The sequence below is a fragment of the Poeciliopsis prolifica genome, unplaced genomic scaffold (genome assembly GCF_027474105.1).
Source record: "Poeciliopsis prolifica strain line A6 unplaced genomic scaffold, Auburn_PproV2 SCAFFOLD051, whole genome shotgun sequence".
In the NCBI taxonomy this organism is placed as follows: Eukaryota; Metazoa; Chordata; class Actinopteri; order Cyprinodontiformes; family Poeciliidae; genus Poeciliopsis; species Poeciliopsis prolifica.
In genome coordinates this window covers 2159745-2184458 of record NW_026562426.1, presented here as the reverse complement: position 1 = coordinate 2184458, position 24714 = coordinate 2159745, and the positions used below count along the sequence as shown (strand labels likewise).

At 38.5% G+C, this 24714-nt stretch overlaps 1 protein-coding gene across 4 annotated transcripts in view; it reads left to right on the top strand.

Annotated features, from left to right (window-relative positions):
• ehbp1l1a (EH domain binding protein 1-like 1a) overlaps window positions 1–24448 on the top strand; it is a 35901-nt gene extending 11453 nt beyond the window's left edge. Inside the window, exons 10-30 of one of the 4 annotated variants that reach the window (XM_055058737.1) lie at window positions 3860–3985; window positions 4077–4214; window positions 5393–5620; window positions 5779–5926; window positions 7086–7136; window positions 9415–13277; window positions 13371–13419; window positions 13599–13805; window positions 14053–14595; window positions 14950–16815; window positions 16995–17148; window positions 18281–18447; window positions 18528–18576; window positions 18680–19201; window positions 19293–19329; window positions 19420–19463; window positions 19592–19703; window positions 22546–22645; window positions 22732–22805; window positions 22933–23047; window positions 23352–24448. In XM_055058737.1, coding sequence (XP_054914712.1) covers window positions 3860–3985; window positions 4077–4214; window positions 5393–5620; window positions 5779–5926; window positions 7086–7136; window positions 9415–13277; window positions 13371–13419; window positions 13599–13805; window positions 14053–14595; window positions 14950–16815; window positions 16995–17148; window positions 18281–18447; window positions 18528–18576; window positions 18680–19201; window positions 19293–19329; window positions 19420–19463; window positions 19592–19703; window positions 22546–22645; window positions 22732–22805; window positions 22933–23047; window positions 23352–23445 — 8687 coding nt within the window. In that variant the 3' untranslated portion in view covers window positions 23446–24448. The remainder of the gene's footprint in view (window positions 1–3859; window positions 3986–4076; window positions 4215–5392; window positions 5621–5778; window positions 5927–7085; window positions 7137–9414; window positions 13278–13370; window positions 13420–13598; window positions 13806–14052; window positions 14596–14949; window positions 16816–16994; window positions 17149–18280; window positions 18448–18527; window positions 18577–18679; window positions 19202–19292; window positions 19330–19419; window positions 19464–19591; window positions 19704–22545; window positions 22646–22731; window positions 22806–22932; window positions 23048–23351) is intronic. The other 3 variants (XM_055058738.1, XM_055058739.1, XM_055058740.1) reach the window with 3 other exon arrangements.
• The last annotated feature ends 266 nt before the right edge of the window (window positions 24449–24714 follow it).

The window sequence follows — 24714 nt, the reverse complement described above, 5'->3', positions numbered from 1 at the left end:
CTCAACTGGACTAACGTGATTGAATGACGTTATCTCAACTTGAATACATCTAATTAACATATATATACCCACCGCGGGTGGTTCTTATCCTCTGAGCTCGGGTCCTTTACCAGAGGCCTGGGAGCTTGAGGGTCCTGCGCAGTATATATATATTGGATTATCCATTATTACAGACTTGAGCTTTCTATTTTTTTTCTTTAAATTGTAGCTCATACATATATATATATATATATATATATATATATATATATATATATATATATATATATATATATATATATATATATATATATATATATGGTTTTTTTTTTATTCAATATCAATATTTGTCAAAGTTAATCTAATAAAAAAAAACACAGTGACGTCAGTTCCAAAGCGCTATTGTGTCAGACTCATCTCCCGCTGAAGAGGATCCAGGTCAAGAGATTACGGAAAATCACGCGAGATAACTGGCTTGCACCTTGTTGGGTTTTTTCAAGGGCAGAGGGGAGATTCCTGGCGTGCATCCACTTAATTTGAAGAAGGTAAGAGTCAAACTATTTTCATCTAAATCCATATAAAAATATGTAACTTAAAATTTCTCTAACATTTGCACCATTTTCTACTTGTTCCATACTTGTGTCACATTATTTCATGTTCTGTAGATTAAGTCGGTTAGGTTAAGGCAGATAGCTATGTGATATCATTGGTAAGTTTACATTTATCGCCGCACCATGTTAGGTACATTCTGTGCGAAAAAAGTCTGCAGAGCCATATGTAGTGTACAAAGCTGCTGCCAGAGACACAAATGGACCCCAGAAATGTCACAGTTTTGCTCCTCCTGAGCTCCCTGGAGGTTTAGTGGATTTTTAACACACGGATCTAACATCAGTCTATTTCTAACTATTTTAATTCTATTTCAGTAATGTTACTATGGAGGTAAATGTAGATACACACACTTTGGTACCTTTCTATCATCATCGAGATTCTTAATTAATTATGGTAATAAAAAGTCCTACATTTCAGTCGGTGAAACCTGCAGAAAGCATTGCTTTCTGAGCTTTGTTAAATGTTCCTTAAATACCTGTTAGTTATGGATTTCTAGTATATTTTGTCAGGCTAAAACTCTCAATGGATTATCCATTATTACAGACTTGAGCTTTCTATTTTTTTCTTTAAAATACATATTCCTCTGCTGTAAAGATGTTGGGGTTTTTTGGACTCTTCTTTGTTGTCCCCAAATAATTGTAGCTCAGAAACAATATTGAAGTTCATTGGTTTAATTTTGAAATGTTGATGTTTTTTGTGTTGATTGTTTGTGCTCATTTTGACCTATGTTACTATTGCTTTCTACCATGTTCAATTCACCATTGTTCTGCACATATGTGCTTGCATACAAGTGTCCTGTGGTTTTATTCATGAGGCATTCAAGGGACTTGTACTAAAAGATACAACTCAGTTCAGTATGAATTGCATATTTTAATGGCTGAAAATATGTCTGATCTCTTTCAGAACATCACCTGTCTGTAATCCACCTGCTTAAGTTCTGGTCAAGGGGCTCATCGGCTATCAAGTTATAGATTTCAGTGGCTAATAGTAAGTTTTGCCAGATCTAAAGTGACTGAATGTAGTGTTAGAGAGCTTATAAAGCTAGGGTTCAGCTAAACTTTTATTTGGCCAGTCTGTTTTATTTGTCTTTATTTGCGTGGGGATGTGGAAATGTAAGGAGTGTAGTCTCTCTCTGTCTCGTAGATATGACCTGTTAAAACATTTTACACTTAAACACCGGCATTTGTGACGTTATCCATGCCCACACATAGACTGTCCATGTACTTGTAAGACATGGAATGCTTTGCATATTCATTTAAGTAGAAGGATATAGACTGTGTTGACCATTCTATACTTTTCACATATTTCTTTGGTGATATATTCATGTCTTTATTTAAACATCTAACAGCTTCAGTTAGATGTTTAAATAAAATGTTAAACTCCATTTTAGTCATGGCACAATGAAGGGATACTAACAATTTTAAATATCTTTCAAACAGACTGCAAGTCACTGATCACTTTTGTTGTCACTTCCTTTGAATGTAGCTATGTTTTCAAGTGTGTGAACCTATACTGCTGGAGTTTTGAGATTGTTCTCATTGTTTTTTGATCTGCATATTTAGGAAGACACTGCTGAGGTCAGACGAGCGTGCATCCTCAAAGGTCTGTGTGTACCTAAATGAAGATCCAGAGAAGCTGGTGAGGGAGTACATGGTATGTTAAATTCTCTTTGTGTTTACAATAGAACTCCTAAGAGTTGTTAAAATACTTTCACCAACTAAGGTCCATGAGTGATTCAATCAATGTCAGTCTAATTTATTTATTTAATTACATGTGAATTGTCTCCCCCCCAATACCCTTCCCTAACTCCCTTAGGACGTTGATGAATGTGCAGAAATGGCCAAAGCCGAGACTGTCCTCGGAATCGTCATTTGAGCAGAGGCTGCCGATGCACATCTGGATGTTGGGATTGTCCTGGAGGAGGTGGAAGTTATGAACAGCTTGGGCAGTGTATCTTCTGCAATAGTGATGCTGCTGGGACTAATCTACGCACTAAACTTGAGCTACCCTCAAGTTTAGTGCGTTCAGCACTCAACTTGCTCAGTAACTCAAGCATACCTTTGAAGTAATACAGGAAATAATAATGAAATTGGATGGAAAGAACTTATCAAAGAAAGCACAAGTTCTCAATATGAAACTCGCCGCTAAGTTGAGTAAAGTTTCATATGGAAAATGAGTGTTTAAAGTCTGCAGTAGAAAAGATTTATATTGTTACAGTTCTCTAAGTTGAGCAACTATACTGACATGTTTTATGTTGTAAAGAATTGGCTGGGAAATGAAACTGTAACCTTTTTGTAGTTGTTTTTTTATTTCAATGTCCAACTCAGCTGTGTTTTGTGCTGTGTAAAAAAAACGATGTATAACAATTCTGAAAATACAATTGTGTTGTACCTTTTCTAATTGTTGAGTGTTCTTCCTACACTTTCACCTAGTGCTATCTTAAAATGCTTCATTAACGCTTGAAAAAATGTCTTTGAATTAACGTCATGAAATAATGGAAAGGATTTCCACACGATTAACTAGCTGTCTTTTAGCATGAAGCATATTTGTTGAGCTAACTTACTTTTAGTGAGTTGTACCTACTGAATCAGGTAGTGTGAAGGTACCACTGTAAAATAAGGTGGTTTCAACTAGATTTACATTCATCTTAATGAAGTCACATCAATGATTTGGTCCTAAACATTGCAGATTAGTTGGGCGGGCTGTATTGCATTACACTGGGTCACGCTATAGTAACTGAGTTAAAGGAACCATTAAAACATACGTTGAGCCAACACATTTCATTTGAATTTGAATAACCTTAATGAATGGAGTTGAGCCAACTCATTTGATTTACAATCATCCATTGCATTACCATAATTCTGGTTAAGCCAACATATTTGGTTTAAATTAGAACAACCTTAATGAATTATGTTTTGCCAACTCATTTTATTTATATAAGAATAACCACAATATATTATGTTGAGCCAACATGTTTGATCTAGAATCACCCATTGAATCACCATAGTAACAAGTTGAGCCAACACATTTGCTTTACATTGGAATAATCTTAATAAATTAGGTTGACCTAACACATTTGCTTTAAATAGGAGTAACACAAGTACATGGTGCTGAAATAAAGCAAAGTAATCAGGTGGAAATCCTTTCCATAATTTTTTTATGTTCATCCAATGACTTATTTTTTTCAGTGCACTTTTTTATGGATAAGCCTGTTATGTTTTCTGGAATCCACAGAGATTTCTCTTTCCCTCTTTCTGCTCCTCATCCTTAGTTCCTATAAGAACCTCCGTTCGTATGCCTCCCACTTCCAGGCAGCCCAAAGATCGACCCACCTCAATGGTGGAGTTGGGCTGTACCCTCATTAAGCCCACAAGTCTTCCGTCTGCTGGTGAGAGAGGTAAAAGGATGAAGACACATTAGAGAATTGGATGTTGTCACCTTATGCTATTTAAGTGTCCTCCCACCATTTCCCTGCTCTTCTTTTCCAGCTTCCTGGCAGACCGAATGGAAGCCTCCTAAATTTCAGGCCCCTCTAGCACAGCCAGCCCTCTCCCCTAAGTTTTTGCGTCTTTCTGCAAGTCATCCAGAAGTTCTGGTGGTGCACAAAGAGCAGGGAATAGACATATGTAATGCTGTAACCTAAGTCTCCAGGCTATCAGTGTTTGTTGTTAGTGGGATGCGTAGTAGATTCAATATTTTTTGTTTTAATTAATTTTGCCTAAACTTGCCTGCATTTGAATCACTAATTTATTTGTGATTATCCCTGCCTGATGTAGCCTGTTTAGTAGTCTAGAAGAAATTCAATACTTAGGAAAACTAAAACATTCTGTTAATCTCCTAATATTTACAAAGTGGCATAATGCACACTGGGACCTGAGTGACTGCTGACTAATTGCTGATCTTTCCCACCGTCATTGATATTTAGGGTTGGGAGGTTATGAGATAAAAATGTTGTCTTTCTAAACAGAAAGACAAACAGAATGAAGCTGTTCTGTTCTCTGAACAGAACAGCTTCATTGTTTTGCCTGTGAATTCAGAAATAATAAACAAGGCTGTTTTCATGCTGCCATGGAGCTGCCAATAACAGGAATATGCAGTGAAATTCAGTATCTATTGAATGTTAATTTTAGATTACACAACCTATTTACTGCTTTGTGAAAAACGGGTTCAGTGTTAACTGATTGTAACAAAGACTAGACCTACTTTATAAAAACAGGATTGGCTGCATATATCTTCTAACAAAGCACAACTAGCTTAATGTATCATTCCTTTTAAGATTTAACCATTAAGCATACAGTCAGTCTAGTTACAACAGAAAACTGGATATTTACTTGTAATTTCCGTCGTAAAGATGTGCATGTAGTAGTTACTGCCCATCGCTGTTGTGTTTAGCTGCTCATGAGGTCGGCTGCAGATCTTTATCCATTTTTTAAATTTTTTCAGACTTTCTTTGAGTTTTGGAAGTAGAATTAAATTGTATCCTGCCTTCTAAACACTCTGTGTAATTGTTTCCCACAATTTGCCATATTTTCAAATTATTTTTCGGCAAATCTCTACGATCACAAACTTGTCGAAGGAGTTCAGTTCCTCCTAGTGAGGGGCATTAAACTTTGGGACAAATTGCTTGTCAGTTGCTGACAAACCCACTGGATTAATTAACAGGTCGTTCCACGTCAACCAATCTCTTCTGCTCTACACACCTCGCTGCATGCTATTAGTATTGCTTTAGACTTTGATACTTTTTTCCCTTCTTTTCTTCCCATCTTCTCACCCTTCTATCCATGCTTTTTTTCCTCCCCACCAGCTTCATCCTGTTTGTCTGCAGTTCAGTCTGTGGCTCAGAAACAGCAGGGAGAGGCAGGATATGTTTCCTCTGGGAGACCTCAGGGCAGTATCACTGTACAGAACCGCTCACCTACTTGTCATAGTTCTTCATCTGCCTCTCTGCTCTCTGGGGATCCTCATCCTCCCCATCCTCTCCAGCCACACATATTTGAAACAGTCATAGTCTCCCCAAGTAGACAGGAAGCAGGTAAAAAAAACAACAAGTCATGTTGTTGGAAGCATATTTAGTCTCTATGCTTTCACATAGAGACTAAATAGAGTAAACAAAGACTGGACACTAGTGATGGTTATCATCAGCATTAAACAAAGTAGTAAAATCTCATCTGTTGCTCTCTTTGTGTTTAGAGTTTAAGAGACAGCTGAGCACCCTGAGTGAGGAGGAGAGCCAGAGTTCAGGCCCTGCAGCAGCCAGCCTGAGGACAGACACATCCACAGCACCGGGGCAGAAAAACAATGCACCATCAGCAGTGGAGTTCATCAAAGCTTCAGCAGGGTGCGTACTAAACCATGGTTGATTAATAAGTAGCTCCAGCATTTCTAAATATTCCGAATGTTTTGCTTGCCAAACGTATTGCAGCGCTTTGTGCATCCTGCACTGTGGTGACTTGAAAACTAGGGTTTAATCTTGTCTCACGGTTTGAAGGTAACAGTTGGTTGAGTTGTCTGAACTGACTCAGATCTGATGAATGCAACAAAATATTTCACCAACTTCAAATGTTATGCTTGTTTGAAACAAGAAGCCTCCACTGGGGAAAACATTTAGCTTTTCTATTTTAACATTTAAAAATGTGTTGCAAAATCAACCAAAATGTATGAATCAAGTCCTTGAGCATTTAAAATGAAATTAACTGAAAAAGTTATTTTCATTATTCAAGAAGAATAATAAAGCAAGACTAAGTCTATTTGAAGTTAGATATTATAAATGTATTTTTGGCACTTCCCTTTTTTCTATTAGATTTTGGTAAACGGTTTTAAGTGGTTGAGGATAAAACAAATCCTCAACCACAAATCCTCAATAAAATGTTATTAAAAAATAAAAAATTTTATTAGTGTTCTGTCCCAATCAACTGTCTGAAAATCGGTGCTTCACTGTGACTGCAGATGAACTTCCACTCACCTTCTGTCTTTGTTGAGCTTGCTCTACCCTAGTGGCAGCACTGGTCTTTCCTGGATGCTGTGAAGCCTCCTTCTCTGCACCTGCATCTCTGACTTTTATGTTTTCAATAACCCAGAAAACTGTTTTATCTGCTGCAATACTCTGAGATGGAGCTCCCTGTATGGGAGGCTGTCTTGATACAAAGTGATTATGGTTTCACCCATCTGTTTGGAGGAGGTAGATATTGTTAAGGCCGAATACAACTTCCAAAGGACCAACATTTATGCTCTGAACATTTCTCTCCGTGAGATAATATTTTATTCAAATAGGAACCAATCGGCCTACAGTATTTTTACTATGCTATTTTTACATCTCAAATAAAGATTTCTCGAAGTCTATTGTTGCAACCTTGTAATAACGTGGCACCAAGAAACAAGGACTAGCAAATTCACTTCAGGACAAAAGGTTAGGAGAAGGCAGTGTGATTTGGAGTTCTTTGTTATTCCACCAGGTTTGTCTTTGAAATATTTGCTTTTGGACTTTGTTTTCATTTCAGAATGTGGCACTCAAGTCCTGATGTGCCATTGTTGTTGACTGTTATTGACAGGTGGGTTAACTGGATTGGCTTGTGATGCAATTAGTGTGATGCATTTTGCAATGAAGAATTTCATCCTCAGCTGGCTGGCTCATTATTAGCATTCTTTTAGATATCCATAATATTTGATCATATCCAAAATGTCCCCTTTATTCTCTTATTGTTCAAGCCCCAGTATACTGAAATAGAACAAACTGTTGTAAAAGATACAGACACTAGTGAAGTCACTGTGGAAAGACCTGTACATTTGCCCTCAGGGGAACTAAGAGATTTCCTTCCTTTAGAGTCATTGTGTTGTGATTCTGTTGAACAAACATGTACCAGACATAGTGAGCGTGGGTAAGTCTAGATTGACAGAATTGCCCAAATGAAGCATTAGATGCTGCATGGCTATAGTGATTTGCATTCAGTAGAAGTTACATGACTGATGCATGATGTTGTAGCAGAACTGTTTTATGGGTCCATCAGCTGCATAACACAATACTACTCAGCAAAGAACATCTTCAAAAGGTAGCAAGAATATTGGTTTATGAGTTAGATAGTAAAACATGCATACATCCATTCATCAAACATATAAATAACTAAGACAACTTCCACTCTTTTTCTGGACTTTAGCTAGAATTAGTCACCACTTTACCAGAGGTCGCTATCTCAGATCCACACACTCGCCTTCATGTAGTAACCTCAACAGATGCATTAACCTAAAGAGAAGTAAATAATCCTAACAGATTTTGCAGTAGTGTGCCAAAGCTTGTTGTAAATTTTGGAGTAAACAACAGCTAAATTTATAAGCATGCACTATGAAATGCTGTTTTAGAGAAACAAATTATAATGCTTTATATTTAGTTTTTCTTAACTGCACAATCTTGAAAAAGTATGAAACCAACTTGATGCTTGCCATATTTAGTTACAATAAAACTGCAAATACCATGGGACATGACTAAATTTGTGATCTTGAATTAAATGAAGAAGAGACTCATCTAATGCCAGGTATTTACTTTAAATGTCTAGGTAAATATGTGCCACTATCTTGTCTGTTTCATAAATTCAGTTTATCAGATTTACCTAGTAGATCAATTGCAGAACAGGTGAGATTGTGTTTTATAGTGTTGTGTATATTTAAATCTGGGTACACAAAGGCTACATATTATAGGGAGACATTTTATAATTTATTGAATATGATGTATTGTGGACTTCATTTGTTTAAAACTCTATAGCACAAGACGGTGCTAATGCATCACTAGTAATTATAAAAAACTGACAGTAATTAAAAGAGGAAAAAAAATAAATGGGTGGATTAAAAGTAGATAGATAATTATATCTGACTATTTATTGCTATGTTACAGTGACATGCCTTAATTTAGTGTGTCACTTAACATAGGAAGGAGGAAGAAAAAGCAAAGTTGCAGAGTTTGCAAAACTACAAGGGAAGCAGCACAAAAACCTCTGTAGATCGCGGACAAAGGTCTGCAGACACACACATAGAAGCACATGGGCTGATCATAAAACGATACTGAAGATGTTTAAATTCTCTTCCTTTGTAGAAAGTAGTTTCCTCACTAGAAGTTTTTGCTGATTCCTTTGTTTTAATTACTTCTCTGATAGTGAAAGTGGCTGAGAGTTTTTATTTTTATTTTGAAAATGTCAAACATCTTAAGGTTTTGCAATTTTATTTTTATTTTCCATGCAGTACAATTCTTGCCTCTGGAGTTGATGATAGGAGTGTTATTTGTTTTTTTCATGACAAGATAAAATGTAGAAATAAAGATCATTAACTGTTTTGTTCAATCTTGTAACACCGAGGTACTGCTTTGCAGCAACACAGTATTTTTATCTGCAAAGAGCTAGGACAGCTTCGCTTTGACAACCATGTGCCAAAACTACAATAACACAATGATGATGAGTCTATGATTCTTTTGGTTGCATATTCTAATAAATTAGGCTCTCACAACATATTTTCATCAGAGGTTTTAAGGCTGTTGGAAAATTCATTTTAAACAGGTTGTTTTGGTCAGTTTACACAATCAACCCATTAAAGAAACTTTAGTGTTCAAGTTGAGGAGGAATGCATACTTTTTCAAGAGGTTATTGGAAAATAGTTTGAAATTAATGGAATTTTTGCTGTGAAGCATAAAATACACTATGTAGTTGGTGGATACATTGTGATGCATATTTGTAGAACAATTGTGTTTATTTTGTGAATACATTTATTGATATTTACATGATTTATTAATTTGGTATTGTCCAAAATAAATATTGACTGAATTTTTATATTCTACTCTCTTTTTAGAGATGAGAACATGGTTTCACAACAACCTCCATGCCCATTTTTTACTGAATCCAGAAAACTCCTTTCTCAAACTCAAACAGCTATTTCAGCACATCAGTCACAAAAGGCTCCTGCTTTGGGAACCATGAAGTGGGAGGAGCCTAAAGTGAGAACATGGAATTGTCCCTCAAACAGGGAGAAGCTTCCGTGTGTAACTACACAGAAACCTCTAGAAACAAAACTGACAAGAGAATCGGCTGATCTAGCCCCGTCACCTAGTTCTTCCATGGTGGTACACGCTGATGACAATGAAAAAGAAACTGTGATGGAAAACCAGTTACCTGTCTGCCAAACTGTTGAAAATGAACTACAAATTCTTGAAATGCCAAGCAATGAGTATGATCTTCAGTCACAAAGTCATTTGAAACACATGGAGGATGAAAGCTCCTTGTGCCCTAGTGCAGGTTATTTGCCACATTATCTCATGCCGGAATCTTACAGTAAACAATTCACTTGTCGCAGAATGATAAACATACCTGGGATGCCAGGCATGTCACTAATTAGTGATGAAAAACACTGGCCACTCGATCAAATGACAATCTGGAACAAAGGGCACATGAAAGAAAAGGGACTACAACTCACATCAGAAGAGAATAAAAATTATGAAAAAGAAAGGGTCTCACTGAAACCATGTTCTCCAAGGCAGGCTAGAATTTCAGGTTTCCCATCAGTGTCCCAAAAGACTGGCAACAGTTATTGTTGTACAAAACCAACAAAGGAAACTTTTTTAAAAGATGATAAGCAGTCAGAATCTCAACAGGAAGTGTTTAGAAACAAGAAAATGCAAACTAAAGCTTTTACAAGTATGGTGTCACCAAAAGAGGACTGTGAAACTGAAGGAAAGATGGCTCCAGAGGTCTTAAAGCATTCTTATACACCAGATAGAGACTCAGCTGTACAGACTACTGTCACATCCTGTCAATCAGACATAACCCTTTTAGGTTCTTGTCCAATGAGTTCACCAATTGCAGGAATTCCATCATTAGTTAATCATAATTTCAGTGAAAGATGGATTACAGAGTTCAAACTCTTCACAGTCACACATCTTAAAGTTCAAACGGTCACAATTAATGACATACCCCAAAATATAAATAATGCAGAGTTCATAAAGGGAATGACAGCATTAGCCCCAACCTGTCCAAAACAAGCTTGTGCATTTGGACTTCCATCTGCATTTGAACTTACTGGCATTCTTAATGGATCTAGTGCTGTTAACCTTGTTTCATCCTGTCCTTTTGTCTCCAGAATGGTTGGCATTCCATCTGTCCAAATGCCTGACAGCAAACACTGGGAAATCAGTGATAAACCATTGTGGAAGAAAATGTTAAATATTAGGACTCTAATACTGCGACAAAGCAATAAGGCAAAGAAAAAATGGAAAAGAAGTGTTTCTCTTTCACAAAGCTGCCCATGTGAGTCAAAGATCCCTGGATTTCCTTCTAGAGCAAAACCTAGAGTGAGTGAAATTGAGACAGGAAGTATGGTGAATCTTTCAAGTTCTTGTTCAAAAATCTCCCAGATTGCAGGATTTCCATCATTTTATAGTCCAATATTGTGGACAGTAAGCAGAGAGACACTATTTGAACCAAAGGTGAAAAAAGAATGCTTGTTCCTGATTGATCACCTTGACAGAGACAAGAGACAAGCAAAAGAAATGGTTTCTCTCTTGCCATCTTGTCCCAGGGCTTCAAGAGTTACAGGTTTTCCTTCGGTTCCCAATCCTAAAATGGTTCATCATAGACCAAATATAGTCAGTCTCATTCCCTTGTGTCCTGTAATTTCTGGTATACAAGGATTCCCGTCACTGGAACCACATAATGAGGAAGGTTGGTCTGCTCACATAGGTTCATTGATGTACAGGACACAAAGGACTGTTCAGTTTTGTTATGATTTATTACCAAATGTTGCAGACAATGCAAAGGAAATGTGGCATTTTGCTTCATCCTGCCCAAGAGAATCACTCATTCCTGGTTTTGCATCAAAACCACAACCCAGTGTGAGTGATATTGAGGCAATAAGTATGGTGGCTATTTCGCATTCATGTCCAAAGATCTCTCAGATCGCAGGATGTCCATCATTTCATTGTCCAAAATTGTGGACAGTAAGCAGAGAGACACTATTTGAACCAAAGATGAAAAAAGAATGCTTGTTCCTGATTGATCACCTTGACAGAGACAAGAGACAAGGAAAAGAAATGGTTTCTTTCTTGCCATCTTGTCCCAGGGCTTCAAAAGTTACAGGTTTTCCTTCAGTTCCCAATCCCAAAATGGAGTATTATAGACCAAATATAGTCAGTCTCATTCCCTTGTGTCCTGTAATTTCTGGTATACAAGGATTCCCATCACTGGAACCACATAATGAGGAAGGTTGGTCTACTCACATAGGTTCATTGATGTACAGGACACAAAGGACTGTTCAGTTTTGTTACGATTTATTACCAAATGTTGCAGACAATGCAAAGGAAATGTGGCATTTTGCTTCATCCTGCCCAAGAGAATCACTCATTCCTGGTTTTGCATCAAAACCACAACCCAGTGTGAGTGATATTGAGACAATAAGTATGGTGGCTATTTCGCATTCATGTCCAAAGATCTCCCAGATTGCAGGATGTCCATCATTTCATTGTCCAAAATTGTGGACAGTACACAAAGAGATACTGTTTGAACCAAGAGTCAAAGATAAACACTTGTTGAGCATTGAGGCCCATGAAAGAGAGAAGAGACAAGTAAGAGGAATGGTTTCTCTCTTGCCATCTTGTCCCAGGGTGTCCAGAATTAAAGGTTTTCCATCTATTCCTTATCCTAAAGTTGAATATTATAAACCAAATATAGTCAGTCTCTTTCCCTTGTGTCCTGTCACTTCTTATATACCAGGATTCCCATCACTGGAACAGCAGAATGAAGAATGTTGGATACGTGACTTAGGTTCATTGATGTACAGGTCGCAAAGGACTGTTCAATTTACTTTTGACTTCTCGCCAAGTAACACAAACAAAATGAAGATGTTTTGTTTGGTCCCATCTTGCCCAAAAGATTCCCTCATCCCGGGTTTTCCGTCTGTCACCCAGTGCAGTGTGTCAAGTCTTAAACCCAGGGAACCCTCCAAACTCAAACTCAAATCCAGCATGGAACATAATATAATTAATTTTGTACCATGTTGCCCTATTACCTCATGTATCAGAGGATTTTCATCCTTGATTCCAGGCCCCAATACAGAATGGCTAAGTGAAGCAAAAGTGATACTGATGAAACCTCAGGTCAAACATAAAAGTATCTTGATTCCAGAACAGGAGCAGCTAGATTTATACAACAGGAAAGGTATGCTATCTTTAGTAACATCCTGCCCAAAAAAGACCAGAATTTATGGCTTTTCTTCTGCCCAAAAGGAAAATCGGCCACCAGATATGGTCAGCTTATACTCATCTTCTCCATGTGTTTCATGTGTTCCTGGTTTTCCATCTGCAAGAAGGCTTAGTTCTGAATTTACAGAAACACACACCTGGATCCCACAGAATATTGTCCTGTTCGAGAAGAAGCAAAAAGAGAAGGCTTGTCCTGTAACTTTGCCAGCGAAATTGCTTCATACACCAGAAATTAAGTCTATGGTCGCACTGGCTTCATCATGCCCACATGTAGCTCAGATTCCTGGATTTCCCAGCTATTTTCCAGTGAACACAGCTGATTTGAAAGCAAAGGATATTCAACGTCTTTCTGCTTCTGAAGCATATGCTGCAAATGTGTCCCAACATGCGCAGTCAAATCTCAATGAGAAAAGTGGCATTCCTCTATCATTTGTTAGCAGTCGAAGCTCTGAACTTTCTTATGGTGAGACATCAATGGCATTCAACATTCATATATCACATATGTGTGTTTGGCTTGCTAAATTTCAAATCTTTAAACTGGTTACTGTTTTAACAGAAGAAAAGAGGGGTGCAAAGGAAAGTGTAGATTGTTATCTATATTTTGGGTAAGTGGAGGAGCCCAGTGCTCCCGTGTGTTTTGCTGTGAAAGTGACTTAGTGCTTGCCTAATCTAGATTGCGTGGGATAAGTCTTCTTTCTGCACAGTGTGTGGTGAAGTTGCGCAAATGGAGCATGATAGTTCAGACTGAATCACAGTTTTAAAACGTTTGTATTTGGGTCCTCAGCCAATCGCATGTAGAGAATAAAACAGCAGAAGAAACACAGACAGGAAATAAATCCTGGGATACATCAGAGACAACAGGACTTTTTGGATGGGAGGTTTTGGAGGCAGATGGATCAATGTCTGAAAAAAAGAAAGAACTCTCCTTATCAGCAAATTCAGAAGAAACTTCTGGATTAGTAAAGGCCCTTGTTGGTGTTTTCCACAAAGGGTAAGTTTAAGATTAGTCTAAAACCATAATTAATAGCATGTATTTTAGAATTTTTGATTGTTGTTATTCCAGAATTAAAAAATGTGGTTTCACCAGTTTTCAATTTTTTTCTGCCTTTTCTTGTAGTTTATTAACGGTTAAAAACTGGATCCAATTTAGGATAAAATGTAAATTTATATTTAACTTTTTTCTGAACATGTACGATGACTTACATGTTTAGTACTCAGTGCCCATTCATCCTTTACAGTTATGAAACAGTAGCATCCATCCTGGGCCCATCCAGCTCTGCCGTAGCAGACGTTGACCCCCCGCTCGCTGTTCCTTCTGTGTGCCTAAAGGAAAAGATGTTAACTCCTTCTGCTTCTTCTGCTGAGTTTTGCCCACATTTCGCTGACACCAGGACTCATTCACAAAAGACAGATGACAATTCTGTGGACGTTCACATGAAACAAGAATATCCAATAAGTGTGGAACCATACATGTGGGACTTGATGGATGATCAGTCAGTCTCTTCGCTACTAACTACTGGCAGTGAGGACACCCTTTATGATTCAAGTATGAATCGATTTCCACTGGCAGAGGAGGACAACAGGGGTGTAAGAGAAAGTAGTGAAGGAACAGATGAACATGAGTTACCTCTGAATCAGGAACATTCAAAGGAAACATTTCTGACTGAGCAGGACTCTGTTCAGACAACAAAGTACATGGAAAGTTTGCTAGCAAGAGATCAGGCTTGTGTAGAAGAGGATGGATTAAAAATTATGTTGTTCTCTCCTCATTCAGAGAAAGGGTGAGTGATAGTCGATTGTTTTTTAATTGCATGGTGTGTGACTTAAGCTTAGTGATACATTTTATATTGTGACGTGAATAACCATATACCAATCAGAAATTAGTGAGGATCAAAGATTGTAAAGGTCATTGCTGCCTTTGTGTCTTGAGTAATACTGTATTCTTTGTACTATTTTTTCATCTCTGAAACTAAATCAAATCATAAAAATAATCAATTAATTGTTTAAGAATCTTTTAAGAATACAACTAAAGTCTGGTCTCTTTTAACCAAGACATTTACTACAGAAAGGATGCTTGCAACCAGTGCATGACACAGCAGCTGATTCTGAAGATTCTGTCTTCTCTTTTCTCTAAGCCCGACACAAAAGAGCTCAAAAGAACTGTCTGCAACTTCTCTTCAGCCTACAGACAGTGATGAAAAAAGACATTCAGAATTTAATTTACCCTTGGACCGATCAGCATGTGATCAAGATAACAATCCACTGGTATTACAGCCTGACATTGCTGGTCCTCAACAAGACATAAAGCCAGTGATTCCATCTGAACTGAAAGAAAGTGATCAAGACATATGCATAGCTCCAAGAAGGCCAAACAGAAGGAGGGATCATTTGTTTGATAAGCCTGTTCCAGGAGTTATTCTCTCTGCCTGCGAGAATTCTCTACAGCCAGACACTGTCCAGTCCAACTGCACAAAACCTCACATTATTTCTGCTGTGGACAATAAAGCACAATGCAACACAGTTTTTTCCCAAAACACACAGAAGAAAGAAACAGTAACAGAACCTTCTCTAATGACTGATTTGTGTCAGAGTCCACCTCTACAGACAGAAACAGTGCTAGTTTCCTCAAAGGACACTGAACATCCCTCTAGTGCTCCGGACTGGCCTAGCGAACACAGCACAGCCGAAGTTCAGGCCTCTTCTAACACAACGCTTTCTTTGGAAGCAGAAGAAGTGAAAACCCTCCCCCCCGTTCCAGAGCCAGCCGTATTGCATGATGAGCACGCTGCCCCTCTTTCAATCATCAAGAAGATTCATCTTCCAAAGCGACTTAGGAAAGCTGGCAGATTCAATACTTGCAAAGACATCACTGCAGGAGTTGAGTCACATCATGTTTACCAGCTGCCATTAGCTGGTAGCACATTTGTTGATAAATCCAACACTATAAACCAAAAGGCAGAAGATTCTTTTTCTAAAAATCCTGTTCCAAAACCTCGTGGAAGAAAACATGCCAGTGGCTCCAGCTCACTGACATGTTTTCACAGATGTACTGCTGGAGCACATGCATCTCAGGAAGCCCATGGCAGAGTAGCACTGACAGCAGGGAGAAGCAGCCTGTTGAATATTCCTTCCAGACCTGAAGAGTTAACACAAGCTGAAGATTATTCTGTTCCTGTAGCTGAATCTTCTTCACCCTCAGATGAAACTAATCCTGCATTTAGAAGAAATAGAATTACATTTGAGCAAAGCATTCATGCAGTGTATGGTGATACTTCAGAAAAATCACCAGGACCCTCATGTCGACCAGTACCCAAAGAAAGAAGGAAACACTCCAGTGATGCACTCCGACAGGACTCAAAAACTGCTTCTCATTCAGACAATGTTGCAGATGCTAAAGCAGCCCCAGAAAATAAGAAATTAACATCGCCTGTTCCATTCTGTCATGTCCAGAACGACCTTAGAAACACAGATTTACCACCTGCAAACAATTCCTCTTCCATAGAAATGGAATTATCTCAGACAAACTCGGATGAAACATATGGCCTGAAAACAGAGGGAGGTTCAACATCTCTCAACTTGAAATCTGATGGAGGTTCAGATACAGTCCAGGGCGAAGAAGCAGTTCTGTTGCAGTTGGAAAGGGATGTGCTAGAAGCAATGGAAGAAGTGTTTACTCAGACACAGTCCACAGAGGACACTGGAGAGGTTCAGGATGAAATCTTGCAAGATTGGACCTTCACAGATGAACCACTTGTTACAAAAACCTCACAGAATGATGAGAAAGTAGATTCAGAGAAGAAGGAGAACATCACAAAGATCCTGGAGCGAGAAGTCAATAGGTCTGGGACTGTCACTATTTCTTCCTCTCAGGATGACTGGCTGCATGTAGAGCATAAAAAAGAAAGCAAGGTGACGGAAATAAACACGAGAAGGGAAATGAGAGGTGAAGAGCTGGACTCTGTGTCTGTAGATGTAGCTGCTGGTTGTACAAAGAATCCAAGGTTAGTCAATAAGCTTTAAATTATTGCAGGATGCACTCAGCTAATATTTGTTTTAAGTTTTCAGTGTGTATAAATTATTTTTGAAAGGTTCTGAGTCCCCTTTTAAATGTATGTTTGATTTTTTTTGCGGCATTATAGGTAATAACAGTTGCATATGTGTTCTGTTGTGGTTTTGACAGGTCATCAGGGAAGCCTGTACCGGTTCCTCGTGGCAAGAAGCGCTTGAGTGGTTCCTCTCTAAATGGCACCAAGTCACAAGCTGAAGCCCTTCAACATGCCCGTGAGCCGACAACGCCTCAGAAAGGACCTGCAGAGGGCACTCCTTCTGTAGAGGTTAGGAAGATGAATGCTTCTTCTTCATGTTTGGTTCTGGTTCTGGATTACAGAGCAGAACCAGAACCAGGAGAGCTGGTTCTGTCATGTCCAGGAAGGTTGATACAATAACAGGAGATCTTTATTGTATCGTGGTGCTAAGCCCTTCAGGGATTTATCAACTAACAGTATTTTAAAGTCTCTTCTCTCAGTGGAAGGACTATAGAAGTGGATGATTTCTCCATTTTTCTGGTTTTAGTCAGAACACCAGCAGTAGCGTTCTGGATCAGCTGTAGCTGGAGGATTGATTACTACTGTTGCAGTAATCAATGCGACTAAAGATAAACTGATGGATGAGTTTCTCTTAATCTTGCTGAGACATTAGGGCCTTAATCCTGGAAATGTTCTTCAGATTATAGAAGGCCGACTTTGGATCTGTCTTTATGTGATACTGAAAGTTCAGGCCTAATCACTGTTTCTAGATGTTTCTATCCGTAATCACTGAAGCTTTGTGTTGACTCTAGATTGTTCCTCTTTAGGTCCAAAAATAATTACTTTGGTTTGGTTTCTGATCGGCTGTACAAGTTATGGCACTTCTCCTCATTCAGGGAACTGAATTTTGGAAAATCAGTGTGGATTTTAATTTTTATTAACAAAATAGTCAGAAAATAATGGAGAGACTGATATTTAACAATAATTAAAAAAATTATTTCTTAGAAAGATTCAATTATCTGTTAACCAAAAAGTACAAACCTACTTTATGAATGTTTTATGCATATTGTAAGATCATGGAAACAGCTAATCAAATTATTCAGACAGCAGTAAAAAATGGTAAATTGGCTGAATTTACATCATACTTTTCTAGTGATACTGACCGGTCAAAACCTTACAATACAGCCACATTCAGCCAGTTGCATCACACATTCATGCTCTATTATTTCCTGGTTATTGTTTATGATATTAAAGTACTTAGAGATGATAAAGGTATTTAGAAAACAAACTGTAATATTTGAGGATCAGAAGTTCCCTGGCAGCAACAGGCCTCTTTCTGCTGCCCTGAGCATACATCCCAAATCAAAAACCACCATTGATTATACTTGATAATTTCAGTTCTGTGCCAAGTTGAATCTCTGTATTGATTTGTGTGTTGCAGAAAACCCTCGGTAGTCCCAGCTTAGTGACCTCCAGTCGGTCTCTGCTGGAGTGGTGTCAGGATGTAACTCAGAGTCACAAGGGAGTGAAGATCACCAACTTCAGCACCTCGTGGAGGAATGGCCTGGCCTTCTGTGCTATCCTGCATCACTTCCACCCTGGAAAGATGTAAGAAACACCTGCCATACAAAACGCTCCTTACTGCAAACTGCTAGTCAACATTTCTCTGTTCGTTTGTCTTTTTCTAGAAATTTTGAAATGCTGAACCCGTATGACATCAAGACCAACAACAAACAGGTTCAAGACATTTTATTCATTTCCAAACTGGTCTGACTGGTATTTGGTCAATTATAATAAAAGTTATTATAATAATCCAACCATCTTCTGTCACACATTTCAGGCTTTTGATGGTTTTGCTGAACTTGGGATTTCCAGACTGATCGAGCCTTCAGATATGGTCATGCTTGCGGTTCCTGACCGTCTTATTGTCATGACCTACCTCAACCAAATACGAACCCACTTCACCGGCCAGGAGCTCAGTGTGCTTCACATAGATAAAAACAGCAGTGAGTCCAGTTATGCAGTATCAGGGAAGCAGGAGGCCCAGGAGGACCCAGAGGCAACTGTTCGCTACTGCGCCCAGAAACTCCAGGAGAAAGGTCTAAGTCTTGAGCTTATTGGGAGTGGAAGCCCTGCAGAAGATGAAACCAAAAGCAGTGATGAGATGGCTGCACCTCCTCGGTCCAAACGGTCACAGAACGCTGCAGCAGGAGGAGCAGCCAGTTCTCAGTCTCCTGTGGCACCACCAAGATCTCATAATCTATCCAAGTCAGGTTTCTCCCGAGTGAAAGATGCTGATCTGCTCAAGAAGCGCAGATCACAGAAGAAGAGTGGCTCAATTGATGATGGCGACATATCAGTGGTACAATGCTTTTTTTTTGTGGTATTTTTGTTCATGTTTAACCTTATTTTCTCATGACTAAAATACAAGGAACTTGTTTCTCTTTCTCTAGGCTGCAACAGAGCAAGACAAAAAGAATTCAGAGACTGGTAGATGTTTTTTAGGTCTTTTCTCCTTTTTGTGGTCATCATGTGCATTTTAAATAATTGTATTTATTTATATGTATTTACTTTCTGCAGAAAGAACAGAGTTTCTAGTTGAAGAAGAGAGACCAGAAGGTCAGGTGAGTTGGTTTTATGGAACTGATAAATGTCTTTACTCGTGATTACTCCTAAAGGAGACGTTTCTCTCTCTGTTTCTCAATTGTGCATATTTAGAATTATATTAATATATTTTTGTTGCTATATCTAGGACACAAGCCAGTATGTGTTGCATCAAATGGAAGCGCTAGAAGCCGAACAAAACCACATTGACAACAGAGCAGGTGTGGTGGAGTGGAAACTCAGGCAGTTAATGGAAACAGGTAAAGTACGCTATGATGGTCAAGGCACAAAGAACCAAATAAATTCTGCTTTGGATTGAACATTTAAAATTAAATGTTAAATTTAACATTTAGATTTTATGGAACTGACATAAAATCTAAATGATTGGACAGAAAGTCCAAACTGATTGGACTGGAGTCCAATGAGTGTGTAGTTTTGTTAATATCAAGTACAATTGAAATGGTTTTAGAACCTGCTTATTGGGGCCTGCCCATAGCAATGCATAGGGAGAGCAGGGACTGACTTGCTTCACAAGAAAACATTCTCCACTGACTTAATGTTGTCAGTTGACACTATAAATAAGGATGGAAGGATTATCTGACTTTATGCTCTGATGCATCATTATTACAGACCATGAAACTAATTAACTATTAAACGTAAAAATCATACCTAATCTGTTCTCAACATGACTATTGACCTTTACAGAGGCCAACGGTTGGAGCTCAAAGATGAGTTTCAGTTTATAAATGTTCAATAAGACATAAAGCCTTCTCTTTGTCACTTTGAATCTAGATTCTTCTGCCACTTTATTGGTCCCTAAACTGTTGGTGACAAATGAAAATGAGCTAACCTGCTAACAAATGACTTCAGGACTATCGCTCACTACTTACCAAGACAAGCCGCTTTGTTGCTGCTCCTGCTGGGAAAAAATGGCCTCCATGTGAGAGCTCCACTCACCAGAAACATCTTGATGAACTCCAGGACTTTTGGGAAAACATCATTCTGTGGTCAGATGAGATAAAACTGGGATTTTCTGAGACGTGTCTGAACTGTTACATCTGATATAAAAATAAACAGCATTTAAATAATAGTCTGGAAATAAAAGTGAATAATAAGTTGCTGACTAATCCAAAAGAAATAGCAACTGAATTCAATAAATTTTTAATTAACTCTGTTAATGAAATAACACAGATGTTTAGTCAGTCAGATATACCTTGTCAGTCTACTGATCCTGGACAACCTCGGTTCAATTTAGACCAAATCACAGATTCTGAAGTTGCTAGCATAATTCAATCAATGAGGGCCTCGAAAGAGAAAGTTGCACAATGACACACAATTCCTAAAAACACACATAGACACACTAGTGTGCCCAATAACACATCTGATAAATGCATCCATCAGAATGGCAACAGTTCCATTCTGATGGATGGAACTGTTGCCATTCAGGTTGGAAGGTGGCTACAGTCTCACCAATTTTTAAATCAGGAGACAAAACAAATATTAGCATCCTTCCTGTTGTCTCCAAGGTTGCAGAAAAATGGATTTCCAAGCTGCTGAACAAACATCTCAGCTACTCTCTCTTCTGCACCCCATGCAGTTTGGATTCTGCCAGCACCATCCCACTGAGACGGCAAACTGTGTCTTCATAGAAACAGTGAAATCCCTGCTCGATAAAACCACCTGTGTTGGTGCAGTCTTCTTGGATTTAAAGAAAGCGTTCAATACAGTTAACCATCAGGCCCTTCTCTCTAAATAAACTCACTTTAATTTTGCTGAAGATGCACTAGTCTGGTTTCAGTCTTATTTGTCCAACAGGAGACAATCTGTGAGTGTAGGGGGCACAATCCCATCACATCTTCAATATCCAGCAGGGGTCCCCCAAGGCTCTATTTTAGGACCAATATTGTTTTCCATGTATATAAATGACTTGCCAAATGTGTGTCAATGTGTCCATTTCCAAATGTATGCTGATAATGCTGTTATTTTTACACCTGCTAAAAGCACACAGGAAGCTTCATCTACCTTGACATCAGCTTTGGAGAATATACAGCATTGGCTCTTTCAGTCATCTTTATTACTGAACAAAAAGAAAACTGTTTCAATGATGTTCACAAAAAAAAACAAAACATAAAACTGGAGCGGTCCAGTGTGTTCCTGGGGGGAACAGAGCTTGACCTTGTGCTGGAGTTCAAGTACCTTGGGGTCACACTGGATCCAACATTGTCCTTTAAAAAACACATTACACTCACAGCAAGCAAAATTAAATTTAATCTAAATAACTAAACAAATCAGACCGTCAATGACAATTCAACTAAAATGTTTCTACACTCAATGGTATTTTCACACATAGATTACTGCATCACAACTTGGTCACTCACTGGAGATACATTATTAAAACCAATAGAAATGTTATTCAAAAAGTCAATAAAAGTTCTTGATCTAAAGCCTCTGTCATACCATCAGTGTCATATTTTGGAAAAATATAATATGCTTAATTTTGAAAACTTTATTAATTTCAAAAACAGTTGCCTTATCTACAAAGTTCTTCATGGACTCGCTCCACCTCCATTTACTATCTAAACAAAGAGCCGAGCGAGGTCTGAGCACCAGGGCGTCTTCCCGAGGAGACCTGGCGATCCCTGATCTTTTTGTTGTTTGGGTCTTCCTGTCTTGGGACTACAGATGGAAATTAGCAACTATGCTATATTCTGGCTCATTTACAGTCTCTACAGATGTATTGATTGTTCATTAATGTGCACTGACCCTAATAAATTTAAATTAAATTAAATTAAAAAGGAAAAACAAAAGGCCATCATACTGACAATGAACCATAGCGGTGGGAGTGTGTTGGTCTGGGGCATTGCTGCTTCAGGAACTGGACATCTTCAGGGAATTGATGGGATCCTAAAGGAATGTCTACTGGGTTATTGGGTATGAAAACGAACACAAGCTGATTACCTTCAGTCTGACTTACAGGTACATTGTGATGGACAGTCCGGGATTTACTGTCTTTCCTATGTATGGCACATTGAGAGGCAGGTCATCATAATACTTACAAAGTGTATTATGACAGCAGCTGCTGGTATTTCTTTGTTTGTGCAGGCAGTGACAAGGTGGAGGAGGAGAGGCTGATCCAGGAGTGGTTCACTCTGGTTAACAAGAAGAACGCTTTAATCCGAAGGCAGGACCATGTGCAGCTGCTGTGAGTCCGGCGCCATGATGCTGCATTCTCCTGTCAAAGCAACATGGCCGAGTTCTGTCATGTAAAACATGTTTCATTATCAACAGGCTGGAGGAACAAGACCTGGAAAGGAGGTTTGAGCTGTTAACCAAAGAGCTGAGAGACATGATGGCAATTGAAGGTACATCGTTTTATCTAGCGCAGAATTTATCACAACCTCATGTCTGTAGGGCCTCATGTCTGTAGGGCTGGGGGTCTTCTGCTCGATGTTCTTTACCAACTACCTGCTTTCATTTTTAAAATAACAGAGTGCCAGAAGACCCAGGCCCACAAACACAGAGAGCAGCTCCTCCTGCAGGAGCTGGTGTCTCTGGTCAACCAGAGAGACCAGCTGGTTCACAATATTGATGCTAAAGAAAGAGGGTAAGACAAATCCACCGCGCTGTTCTACCTCGGCCTGTTACTCTACAGCTGTGACCAAACACCTGGGAGCTTTTCTCAGGAAGTGATTGTGACAACGTAATTCATTCTAGACAAAGTGTACACCTTCTCAAAAATATACTGAAAACAAACTTATCCCAGCTGCCAGCTCAGTCCTGTTAACAACATATGGATTAAGCTTCAAAGCCAGTTTTTTGTCAAAACAAAACAAACAAAAAAAACAGTTAAACAAACCAGAAAGAGGTGTTTAGGCCAACATGTGATTCCTCCCTGTTCTTGTTTTCAGAGCTGAGGAAGAGGATGAGCGTCTGAACCGTGGCCTTGAGCAGAGAAGACGGAAGTACGCCAATGAGCAGAAAGAAAAGTGTGTCATTCAGTGAGGAAAGCAAAAGAGGAAAGTTCAGGATAAAGTCAAGAATGAGGAAGTTAAGTTATTCAGATTACTATTTTAGGTCAGAAAACTGATCCAGTCTTGTTGTTAATGCAAAAAAGCACTGAAACTGTGTACTGACTGTGAAGGTTCTGCTGACACTAAGAAAGTCCAGAACAGCTGTTTCATTCTGAGGCAAAAACGAGCAACAATATCTTGGATCTCTGGATAAACTTAGTTTTAAAAGACACAGGTGATCTGGAACAACTAACGCTCAATTTCCCAAAGTCATTTCATCTGCAGGGAATTGTGCTATTTTAGATAGAATTCAGTTGGAATAGCAGGAATGTAAGGCTTTAACCAGATCAGCTCATGGACATCAGGAACAGCTGCAGCATCACAGATGTTTAGGTAACACTGCTCACTTATATTTTAAAGCCATTTCTTTTCATTTTTTCTCTGCCAAAGTTACTGAAGTGAAACGTAGCACCAAGGTTGGATTTTCTACTATATAGAAATTTAAAAGCCATAAAAATGTCCCCAAAGTCTTGAGCACATTATTTACTTAGGCAGATACAGAATTGCCACTTGTATTGTTTTAAAGTGTGGAAAGCAGCTGATTGTCTTTGCTCTGAAAAATGTTACTCTGTTTGTATTGTAGGTTAAGGAAAGGATGAACCATTTCTGAAACCAGATGCTTTTAATAATTTTAGTATTTGCAGTTTTTATGACCTGTGACTAGCTCCTGCTTGTTTAAAGGATTGCTTCTGCAGGTTTGTTTTTAAGACTTTAATGTGAAATTTGCACTGTTGGAAATACAAAAGATCTGAACGTTCGTGTGTGTGTGCGTTCGTGTGTGTGTGTGGGTGTGTGCGTTCTTGTGTGTGTGTGTGTGTCCTCTGGTCTCTACATAATATTCACAGAAACTATAAACGTGGCTCTGCACAGATGTTCATGCTGTGGTTTTCTGGTGGTTTATTTCAAAATAAAAGGCCAAACTGCACTAAAAAACAGATTTTGGTTGAACTTTGTTTCCAAAACTCATTCTGTGATGCCTGAACAGACCATTTCAATATATTTTTTCTAATTAATTATCCATATTGTTATAATTGTCTTTGTGGCATCTAGAAATGGACCAAACTGTTGGGTAGACCTGTTGCGATAAACAATAAATCAATTAATCGCACGATAAATTAAAACTATCGACCTCATTTCAATTATCGGCTTTAATGTTTCTTCCTGCCTTTTTTTCTTATCAAAATGTTGATAAAATCAGAAA